General features: G+C 44.5%; 1 protein-coding gene across 4 annotated transcripts; it reads right to left on the bottom strand.

Annotated features, from left to right (window-relative positions):
• Window positions 1-884: 884 nt before the first annotated feature.
• Window positions 885-9,607, bottom strand: CIMIP4 (ciliary microtubule inner protein 4). 4 transcript variants are annotated; one of them, XM_082241376.1, is made up of 6 exons: window positions 9,463-9,607; window positions 6,205-6,280; window positions 4,167-4,822; window positions 2,722-2,872; window positions 1,641-1,751; window positions 885-1,058 (listed from the first exon to the last, which is right to left on the bottom strand). In XM_082241376.1, exons 1-6 carry the CDS (start codon window positions 9,469-9,471, stop codon window positions 967-969), a joined length of 1,095 nt encoding a protein of 364 aa, XP_082097502.1. In that variant the 5' UTR covers window positions 9,472-9,607; the 3' UTR covers window positions 885-966. The 4 variants fall into 4 exon arrangements, with proteins under 4 accessions (XP_082097502.1, XP_082097503.1, XP_082097501.1 ...); XM_082241377.1 differs by having other exon boundaries at window positions 4,167-4,819; XM_082241375.1 differs by lacking the exon at window positions 9,463-9,607 and adding an exon at window positions 8,744-9,454 and having other exon boundaries at window positions 4,167-4,819.
• Between the last annotated feature and the right edge of the window lie 1,970 nt (window positions 9,608-11,577).

The following is an 11,577-nucleotide window of genomic DNA, read 5'->3' as shown; positions in this document are numbered from 1 at the left end:
TGATAGATGGATGCGGTAAAAGTTATATGACTATAGGAATGCAATTGGCTTAGTACATTTTATCTGCAGAACAGGGGAAAGAGACATTTTCATACCTATTCTGTCTCCATGCATCAATACTTCTCTGGTAGCCCTCCCCACTATACACAGCAAAGGTAAAGGGACCCCTGACCATTAGGTCCAGCGGTGGACGACTCTGGGGTTGCAGCACTCATCTCGCTTTATTGGCCGAGGGAGCCGGCCTACAGCTTCCGGATCATGTGGTCAGCATAACAAAGCCGCTTCTGGAGAACCAGAGCAGTGCACAGAAATGCTGCTTACCTCCCCGCCGGAGCGGTACCTATTTATCTACTTGCACTTTGACGTGCTTTCGAACTGCTAGGTTGGCAGGAGCAGGGACCGAACAACAGGAGCTCACCCCGTCGCGGGGATTCGAACCGCCAACCTTCTGATCGGCAAGTCCTAGGCTCTGTGGTTTAACCCACAGCACCACCCACGTCCCAATACACAGTAAGGTATTCCATATCCCTCCTTACTGCATTTCTGCAAAACTATTCACTTTCCTAATTTATGGTTGCTATTGTTTGAAATGGACCCATAGGAAGCTGCCTCATACCTAGCTGGACAATTGGTCTATTTAGCTTAGTATTGTTTGCAGCGTGGACTCAACACTAATTGGTGGTGGCAGCTCTCCAGAGTTTCAGGTCTTTTCCCAGCACCCTGTGGAGATGTTGGGGGATCGTGCTTTGTTCCATTCTTTGAAAAGCTGCACCTGCTCATTTCAAGTGACTATTAAAGATACACAATCAGGCCAGGCTGACTATTCCCAGGCCAGTCAGATAACCCAACGTTCTGCTTTATCTATATGCAGAGCACATCAAAAATAGAGGCTAGATGGAGGTTTATTCCACTGCTAGGGAGAGCCAGATATTTTTGCAGAAGGTCTTCATCCCTCTTCTATGCCTCTTAGGATTTGCCGCCTTTGTTCTTGTCCCCGTATTTTTGTTCCAAAGCTTTTTGAAGGTTAAGGTTTAGCGCATTTTTCTGGAACCACCTCCCTGTTGAGAAACAAATAAATACACACAGTTTGCATGTACATATCTTGTACCTTTTAGCAGGCACCAGGATTAAAGGGCTATCTTTGGGAGGGGCTGGAAAAGGGCCAGTAAAGGCAAGAGCTCATGAGGGCATGGAAAGGCTGAGGTGTCTGTGTGCAGCTGATGTACAGTATGAGCAAGCTTTCTCTACTTCTCTCCCCTCCCCTCTGTGTGTTATGTGGGTATGGACACTATGATGCTAACTAGCCACAGACATGCCCAAAGTGGCAGAGCCTTTATCACTGACAGTAATGAGAACAAGATGCCAAAAGATTCTTAGAATATGTGCTCAGTCTTGCAATGTGTGATTTGCAAGCTGTCAACTGGGGGGAAGCCAAATATTTAGATTATAATAATACTTTAGGTATTTATATATAGCTCTTTTTCTAAGTGCTCCACTAGCATAATCTCTGTAATCCTCACAAGAACCCTGTAAAACAGGCTGGCACTATTATCCCCCATATTGCAGATCTGATGGGAGATGCCTGAGGCAAGTCCTTTGTTTCTCAGCCATCTTTTCCTTAAAACCCTGGGGATTCTTACCTAGATCATCAGTTTTTCTTCCATGCCAATGTTTGGGGTCCCGAACTGCCCTCTTTATTACATCTGGGGTATAGGAATCCTTCATCAGGCTTCTGCTTTCCAATGGTCCTCCTGCAAGAAAGGAGATTCACAGAACTCTTACGCCACTTGGACCAGAGTCATCTAGGAGCTGGGTCATAGGCTAGGGGGAGCTGGCCCCTACAGGAGACAACAAAGCAGTTTTATGACTTGGGTACCTCAAATTGTGAGAGCTGTCCTGAATTAACAGTCCCATGTTTATACAGAAAGAGGTTCCCAAGGGATTTTAGCCACGCATGCCTTGCCTGAGTAGGATGGATTTGGTAGCCTGAACTGTCCAGAAAGCAGAGTGTGGGGGAAAGCCTGACTTGAACCCTTCTTGTGCTTTTAGCAGTTTTCCCCATTTTGGTGATAATACAATCACCTGCAATTTGCTGCAGATCAAAGGTAGTAGGTAATGGAGACAATAGGAAAATGGGCAATCTTACACAAAAACAAAAACCTCAAAGTGATGGAAGTTACTGACTGGATCTGTCCAAAGAATGTGAGGAAACAGCCTGGAGTTTTCCTCTGTCAAAGGTAGGTTGGGTTGGGTTGTAGTTGCGTGATGGTGTTGTGAGAACTTTGGAATAGGCTCCTTTAGCTGTGCCTTAATAGCCCTTAATCTGCAGTGATTAGCGAGTGATAATATTTATCTACCATACCATAAAGCTTTGCCTGCTGGTATCTGAATATCAGAGTTCTGTTAAAGGCACAAGAGAGACATTACTAGGTAGGTTGGGTTTCTCTCCCTGCCCGCTTCCAAGTGTTCCTCCCTCCAAGTCTTCTATGTTCTTGCTGTGCCTTCTCCTAATATCTTTCCTATTTCACGCACATACACACAAAGACTTTTCTAAGGAAACTGACCCCACAAAAGATTTGTTCGATTTTCACTGCTCATAAGTAGCACGTAAAAGTGGTGTCAACTGTGGGGGAACTGTGAACTCAGCAATCCAAAATCAGTAAATGTCATAACTGGAGTCAGAACAGGCAGTGTGGAGGTAGAGCTAGGATGCTCCTTTACCTTGGAAAATGTTGGACCTCAAGTTGTATCCTAGTTCATAATAATCAGCATAAGGTGACGATGCCATAGGATTCTCTAGAGTCTTATATGGCCAGTCACTGAGGCGCTTCTGCCCCTGGATCAGCCCAGCCTCACAGAGAGCACGACGTGCCTGGAAAATACAAGATGATGGAGTCAAATTCCACTTAAGCTTCTGAGGTATTGGCTCCACCAGCTACTGGTGGAACTTTCCCCACTCAGAGTGAGTCCTCTAATCAGGTATAAACTTGGCTAGAACTAAGGTTACCACCCATACATTTTTTTAATGGATTGCCCATACCGTGTGCTGCTCTGGTTTGCCAGAAGTGGCTTAGTCATGCTGGCCACATGACCCGGAAGCTGTACCGGCTCCCTCAGCCAATAAAGCAAGATGAGTGCCGCAATCCCAGAGTCTGACACAACGGGACCTAATGGTCAGGAGTCCCTTTACCTTTACCTTTACCATACCCTGAACCCCTTTCCATATTAAGTAGAAGATTAATTCAGGGTCTGCTATTGTCTTATGATCTTCATGTCATGATTTTTTTCCTTCATAAAAATGAAATCTCAATAAAGCACAGTCATTTTTTCCTAAATGATGAGCCACAGGTGATGCATTTGTCACTTTGACAGATTACTCTGCGGATTAATCAATATGTCCCCTGATCTATGGCATCAACCCTTGTATCTTTTAAGAAGTAGGGACAGAAGTTTTCCAAAGCTATAATTGTCACTGCGTAACCATGTTCTGTTTTTTAATTTATTGGTTAATGACTGAAATAATATCATGCATTATACTATCATTAGAATAATTCCTTTACAGCACAACCGTATTCATTTCAATTCAAGAAGTAAGCCCTATGGTCAATGGTTCTTACTCCTGGATAATTGTTTACTGAATGGCAGCTTTATATATTTTGCATTGCTGCTTATAGCTACCATGCTACTAGTAGCATTCCAATTTAGAACCATGTTACTAATAGTGCTTCTCAGGGCGTTTTTTTCAGCTGGAACTCGGTTCTGGCACCTCTCAGGTGGGTGCCATTGCTATTATAAGAGAACAAGGGACATGGTGAGTTCTGACACCTCTTTTTCTAGAGAAATAGCATTGCTGCTACTTCTCTACTGCTGAACTTACTATAGCTGCTGATATGAGAGTTACAAGTCTAATGAGTAGCATTGCTGCTGCTACTGCTACTACTGCTAATACAATGTATTACTCAACCTGTAGGTCCCCAGATGTTGTTGGACTACAACTCCCATCATCCCTGAGCTCTGGCCTTGCTAGCTAGGGGTGATGGGAGTTGTAGTTCAACAACATCTGGGGACCCACAGGTTGAGAAAGGCTGACAGATATTTCCCGTTTAAAAAAGTGTTAGGCATTCCTAGCTAACCCTCTTCAAAGACAAGACCATTGCCTTCTTTACCTGCTCCTCAGAGACCAGCTTCTCCACCATAGATGTGCCAAACTTGGCCTTGATATTAGGAGGTATTATTAGGCTGTTTTTCTTCTCCTGGAGGGCCTTTCCCTCTGCTTTGACATCTTGCCCACTTGATGCTAATGACTCTTTGGCACTCATGACATCCTGGGCTTCTTTCATGTCTTCACAGCTGCCCTTTATGTTCTTTCGGGGAGATGCGTGCAGTCGGGTCACTATAGGCCGGTACTGCCTACCTGTTAGTTCATCTGAATTACCGTGGCCATCTTCCATTTCTTCTTGGCTAGACTTAGCTGACAGCCTGGAACCTCCAGGTTTCCCCTTTGGGTGATGATGATTCCCCATTCCCTTGGAAGTGGTACCGTCCAGGCTGTCTTTTCTCCCTGCAGCCGTGTGAATGCAGAGGGCAGAGGGAGTTTTAGACCTGAGGGTCTGTTTGTTGTGGTTTCTGGTCTGGATATGCTGTGTGGATGGTGATGCCTCAGGCAGGACTGGGGGTTCGCCCATAGCTGTTCTGTTCTCAGGGTTCTTGGAGTTCATTGAGGAGGTCCTGCTGGAGCATCTTGAGGGGGGTCTTTTGTTGTTGGACTGTTCCCCAGTCAAGTTGTAGGTGGCCTGTTCCTTGTTTCCATATCCAGGCACTTCTAGAAGACAGCAAGAAAAGTATAAACCACAGCAAAATGTTGTAGCATAACCTCAGCTTCTCACAGAAGTGCTTCTCTTCTGGTTGCCAGGCAACCAGCTATGTTCTCCCCTCCCCCATTTTTATGGTTTTCCTTCCCAGCTGACACTCCACATTCTGTGACTATTCAGCATGCTCAGGTCCCATAGGGCTCGGCGGGGGTGGACTTAATCTTGGGTTTGTGTGTTCAAACCCCACATTGGGTGAAAGACTCCTGCATTGGAGGGGGTTGGACTACATGACCCTTGTGGTCCTTTCCAGCTCTACAATTCTATAATTCATATTGGTCTCTATAGCCACAGCAGGCGTTGAAACCTTCCAACAGTTTGACTTCACCCCCAAAGGTGCACTCCTCCATTGTCTCCCAAGACAGATGGTTGCCAACAAAGCCTCTCCTCCTCCAGGAGGGGAGGGGTTGTGAGCGGGAGATGATTCCCGCGTCATGCAGGGGGCTTCAACTCCAGGTCTGGCGTGCCACGCCCCTCCCCGGTTGGGCACCCAATAGGGAAGCTTGGCGGGGGCGTGGCTTGCTGCTCAAATGCGGCCGCGCCAGCCATCCCCGCCATTGCACACACATTTTCTTCTTGTGTCCATGTGTCTTTATTCCCCAAGCGGGGATCAGGTCCTCGAATCACAACAAAGTATAACAGATATAAAAGATATATAAAAAAGAGATCTGTTGGAACTAAACATAAAGGGGGGTGATTTCCATAACACAGTTGAAGATAATAAATGAATAATTATCCTGTACTTTATTACTCTAGTACATTATTAAAAGACTCCATTTCTCAATAAACACACTATCTTCTTGTCTGCCCTCTCTGGTTCTTACACCATATATGTAAGCTTAACCATGTAGACTATGTTACAGATTTTAGTTATCCGTTCTCTCAAGGATGGTATTCTCACCCCCCCCCCCATTCTGACAAATAATAATTCTGGCAGCAGTTAAGGAAAACATGAGAGCAGTGCAGAATAAAAAATACCTAGAGCAAGGACAGATAAGTTTTGGCCCTCCAGATGTTGTGGGACTCCAGTTCCCATCGGCGCCAGTTAAGGGTGATGGAACTTGTAGTCTAGCAACATTTATAAGGCCAAAGGTTCCCCATACCTGACCTAGAATCTTGCATCAGCAAAGCATCGTCCTCTAAAGGCCTGAAAACATAGGTAAGTTTTAACTTGGAAATGGAATCCCAGACCCGTGGCTGCCATATTTAGGTCCAGGAGGAGAGAATTCCTCAGGCAAGGTGTCACAATGCAGGAGGATGTGAGCCAAGCCCGTATAACAAGTTATCTATAATAGCTTGCATAAGGCATTAGAGAAGATTTCAAAGTATCTTCTACCTGTTGGACCACCGGCCATTCTGGTTTCATGGTATGCGGCGGCAGGAATTGGGAAGGCCGTCGTGTCCATGGGCACCTGTTCCAAAGAGAAGTAAAGAGTGGATTATCTCAGTAGTCTTTGCAGCAGCCTGTAATATATAATCTGTCCAGCACAAAGGGGAAATGGAGAGGGAAAGTGGATTTGGTGAAATCATGGCTAAATTGACACTAGAACAACAACATCCAACTCAATTCATTCTCTTGATCGCTACACTTTATCTGCTGTCCTGTAGATGTCTCCAGATGTACACATTGGATGTACAAATTGGATGTAACTCTAATATAATTATATCTTATGAAAATAATAGACTGTGTATAATCTGCTTCATTACATTGGCATTGTGTCTTGTTATTACATTAAATAATAATACACTGTACAAAGCTTCAGGTTTGAAAGTGGATAGAATTTGGGGTTTAGAGTTTCTTAGCCAATCTCTGTAGCTCTGCCTTTAAGGGCAGCTTGAGCTAGGGATCGATGAATTTGAATTTCCCTCTGCTTTTTTGTTTTTATAGACTTATTTTCAGTTCTCCACATTTCCAAATCAGTTTTCAGGTTTTTTTAAAAGTCCTTACAAAAATTCATCAGCATTCTAGTGCAAATTTCTCCCAATATTCACATTTTTATATGTAGCTTTGCCTTATACATGCACACATACAGTATATGTAAATAATTTCCCCAATATAATGCATTTTTGTCTATCTAGTGTATGCATTTTTTTGCGCATTACTTGGCCGGAGAACTGCACTACAAAATTCAGACAAGTGCAACTTTCAAAGGATGGCTGTGTTTTGGCTCATATAGTGTTCCGGGAAATGTAAATATGGTAGGTTTGTCTTTAAATGCAAATTGAGCCAAGTTTGTTTCTCATTCCTTGATCTGGTATTAATTTTATAGTTTAGTATTTGTTGCTCATTCCATGCTATTTGCTTCCAGTAATAATCCATTTGCAAATAACATTGAGATGTGCTCTAACCTTGTGTTATATTCTGCTATATTTTGGGAATTGGCTTTTACATCTGAAAGCTTAAATATAATGCGGAAACTCACAGTTAAGGGGAACACCAGGGAAATGGAATAAACTGCCATGTGAATGCAGCCATGGTTGCTTTGACAATTTTTAAATTTGAAAAAAGAGAGAGAGGAAATATTTGAATTTAGAAATTCTCAAGAATCTGTCAGGTATTCTTTAGCTGTAATTTGAGCACTGTAGGGGAGATTGGACTAGATGACCCTCTGGGTCCCTTCTAACTCCACAGTTCTGATGGAAGGCACTTCGCACCACTGAGGCCACCTGAGCCTCAAGCGACAGCAGAGTGTAACCCTATCAAGAGCAGGCAACCTCCCATCCATCTGCTCTAGGGAACCGCCCACTAACAGTGCCACAGTCATATCTGGCTTGAGCTTCAGTTTGTTGGCTCTCATCCAGTCCATTACAAAGGCAAGACAACTTCTACACAACTTCTTCACACTTCTCTAGGTGTGTTTATATATATGCTAGCTGCTGGTCAAAATCAGAACGTACTTATGACCTTGTCCGCAGCATCACAATCTAAAATACAATAATGTCACAAAAAGACAGGGAAACTGAAAGGGAAGAAGAAAGTGTTTGAGCAGATTTGGAAAGGAAAAATAAATTACAGAATAGAATTATTAACCTAGGAATAGAAAGAAATAGAAATTATATAGCACAGCAATACTGGAAGACATGAGATAAAAGGCTTGCTTTTAAAAATTTCTTAAGCCTGAGGCAACAAGGAGGGCAGGGAATATTTAAAGGGAGTGATTTCCCCACACATAAGTCATGAGAGGGAAAGCACAAAGATGAAATATTATACATAGAAATGGAAGTTTAATAATACCTGTTGATTTGAGATTATGAGTTTCACGTATTTGTTGCACATATATAAAGGTATTTAGTCACCTTAGTTGGCCACAAGACAGCTCTCCACAGTTCTTAACACCTTTATTGTTACCTTCATAATAATGACAGTATGATATGAAAATTAGCTGTGGCCCTCCAGCTCCTGGCTTTCCTCTGGGACTGGCAGATCCCTTGTCTCGGTGCTTAATAGATGCATCCCATTTTAAATGGTTGCATAGACCAGACTTTCTCTCCATTTTTGTTGACCTTTGGCTTCCACAACTGAACCTGTCGCAGATTCTGGACACCTAATTTTGCTGTCTGCTTTACTAGAGCATTAAACACCAAGAGTAGCAAGGCCCACAATGCTGCTTTCTGGGCCTGGAGCAAAACCCTTCTATTCCCAGTCAATCCTGAGGCTGGTCTGATTCGTTCTCTGCTCAGGTATGTACTTGCCACATTCCAATCTGATGGCATCGGAAGGTGGCAAGAGACAGCTGTGGTCCTTGAACATCCCAACCCTCCTTTCTCTCTCTCCAAATCACCACCTAGACTTCCAGAGTCATTCTTGGTTCCCAATAAAGATCCTGAGAAAGTTGTGTTAGATGAGCCTGACCAGCCCCCACATTATTTTTCACCTGAGTCACATCCTCCATTTTGCTGGCATTTCTTGGGCAGGAAGACATGAGGCTGCTGTCCCGTTGGAGCAGGTTAGTACCAATCTCCTCCAGCTGTTGTAGATACTGGAGTACAGGGCTAACTTCTTTCGACTGGTGGACTGAGGGATCAACCTTTTCCTCAAGCTGCGGAAGTTGGTGGTGCATGGCAGCAAACTCTTCAGGATGCTGTAGGTATCGTAGCACAGGGCTAACCTCCTCAGGCTCGTGTATGTAATGGAGCAAGGGACTAGCCATCTTTGGCTCCGGTTGACGCTGGAGCAAGGGGCTAACCTCCTCGAGCTCCTTCTGGCACCGTAGCAAGCCACTAGGCTCCTGAGGCTGGAGATATTGCCTGGCCAGTTTCACGAAACCTCTGGCTGGGAACAGCACAACTATTAGAATAAATGAGCTATATATGTGCCAAGCATGTCCCAGTGTGGCCAACCAGATATGGCTCCAAATCAGTTGCCAGAAGTGGCCAAGGACAGCCTCACATGCCTGCCACATGTGGCCTGGACTGGTATCAAGAAAACAGCAAGGCTCACTGCATTGACTGGTGCTTAAATACCCAAGACTCTTTGTGTAGGTCATAGGGCATCTGAACAGTGTGTGTCTCCCTGCCTGCCTGCCTGGGAGGGGTTATTGTTGTCTCTGAGGGTGCCCAGAAGTTAAGTCCTCCTCATAAACGTGTGCCTCACCTCTTCCATGATCTCAACTGAGGTGCCAAAGTAGTTCTGGTGAATCAAGCAGATCCTTGCCAAGTCTAGAAGTGTCGACAAAGAGGTGGAACTATGAGAAGTCGCCAAGGACAGTTGCTAAGAAACCATCCCCATCTGTGAGCTGTAGTTGTCATGGGAACCAAGTAAACACAGGGACCAGCTGAGAGTTATCTTCAATGCCTTAACTTACTAAGTGGGTTTGGGCCACGGTTTCTTAGCCCTTGCCATAAAATGATAACTTCTAGGAGATAATTTTGGCCTGTCTTTCCAAGGGTGGCAAGTTATTTCATGTACCTCAGTTAGCTCCTCAGGACACATCCAGATGCAATACAGACAATTGATGAATGGCTCTCATGACTTTTTGTGTGTGTGTGTGTGTGTGTGTGTATGTAAAGCAGCCATGCCAGATTGCATTAGAGCAGTGGTGTTTGGGAGAGACTTAACCTTCTCCCCACTTGAAATTGTCCCTTGCTTCTGAAGCTACCATGAGATTCCCTAAGGACAAAACATGTACAGTTATTGAGCCTGCCTTTATTCTGCAATGAGGCTTACACCAGTTTTTAGGGGAGGGGTGCTTTTCATCTGGGTTATATCCCCTGGCCCTGCCTCCCTGATCCAATTCATGAATGCTTGAAAAGGAAAGCATTAGAAGATTCAGTCACATGGGGTTTGCCCCCAATCTCAAACACACTATATCGAAGTCAAATACAGCTCCAAATCTGGTCTTCACTGGGCTGTTTTGAAGAGTTCCTTCAAGCATTCTGGTACCTCTCGAGTGTGCATGCATGGTGTCAGAATTGTGCCATTCTGGCTACATAAGCTACAGTACTGACACAGCTGAATATCAGAAATAGCCTGATATTTGATAAATCTTGAATAGATTGGACTATGGGCAACTTTATATAACTGAGATGCGTGTGTCAGATGGCCGTTGCAGTTGCCTGAGAGTAGCCAGGCAGGACTCCAACCTGTCTTTTACAGGCTTTATTTTGGTGCAACTATTTACAGTGAAGAGCCCCAAAGCTCATGTCTGGCTCAGTCACTAGCAGAATCTAGGAGTGGTCGTCTTTTGGACCTCCCCCAACGTAAGAGTTTCATTACTCCCAGTCTTCTCCTTCCCTCTTTGCGCCTTAGACTACTGCAGAGGATGGGCGATGGCAAGGGCGTGTTTCCCTCCTGTCCGGCTTGCCCAGGAGCGGTGTTAAGGCCCCCACCAGCATCCTCTGGTCCTTGCACCTCTTCCCCACTGGAGGCAGGGTTTTCCTCCTTCCCGGAAGAGGAACTGCTGCGCAAGATTTTCGGAGGCTCCCTGTAACACAACTGCCCTTCTATTTCTTGCCTCTGAGGCAATGGCAGTTCCCTGACAGCGTGTTTTTGTATCTGGAGGGGTTAGCACATATTCATTGCACTGCATGTTCACATGATGAAAAACTGCACCCTATTACAGCTCTCTGCCTCAAATATATGACAAAAGTCTATTGTAGCTCTTGAAATGTGACATTGCACATATGCAATCCTATGCATCATGCTTGGCGGCAAGTCCCACTGTTGAATTCAATAGGAATAACATGTGTGGGTTAAGAAATCCCCATTTCTCTGGCTTTTTTTAAAAAACCAACAACAACAAAGTCTTTTTATGTAGGATTATCAGTGCAATCTTCACTGAGGGAAAAAAAGTCCTGTTTAATTAGTCCATCTTGCCATTTGTATGTCTGATGCAAGATTGCATCAAGGTCTGTGTAGAAATCCACTGAACAGCTGCATTGTCTTCCAGCACGTACACTCTCTATTGCTGGCGAAATATGTACCTAGGCCCTGATTGGCTGAAGCAAAATCACCTCTCCTGTACACAACCTACTCTTCTTATAGTATAAAAACTGGTCTTTGACCTGGGTCTAACTGCCCCCATTCAGATGAAGGATTGTGAACTGCAATAGCCACATATGTATGCCTGGATGAAGCTTGCTGGTGGGGGTCTGTGCCTCTTAATAGTGTGTATTAGGGTGAGGCAAGCTAGCTTTGTTATCTTATAGACTGCACTCAAATTGCCCAAGGTGTCTTTACTTTGTTAGCCTTCCTTAACTGTCTTTATTG

This window comes from Podarcis vaucheri, assembly GCF_965113315.1.
Source record: "Podarcis vaucheri genome assembly, chromosome: 10".
Classification (NCBI taxonomy): Eukaryota; Metazoa; Chordata; class Lepidosauria; order Squamata; family Lacertidae; genus Podarcis; species Podarcis vaucheri.
Note: the sequence above shows the minus strand (reverse complement) of the source record. Positions and strands in the feature narration are given on the sequence as shown.

What these genes read in the sequence shown, in the direction of transcription:
- CIMIP4 (XM_082241374.1), bottom strand. Translation starts at nt 9,355, where the DNA reads ATGACCTACACAAAGAGTCTTGGGTATTTAAGCACCAGTCAATGCAGT. An exon ending in AATGGCCGGTGGTCCAACAG is followed by an intron (nt 4,823 to 6,204) that starts GTAGAAGATACT and finishes GCTGTCTTCTAG; the next exon opens with AAGTGCCTGGATATGGAAAC. An exon ending in AGCTGGTCTCTGAGGAGCAG is followed by an intron (nt 2,873 to 4,166) that starts GTAAAGAAGGCA and finishes TGTATTTTCCAG; the next exon opens with GCACGTCGTGCTCTCTGTGA.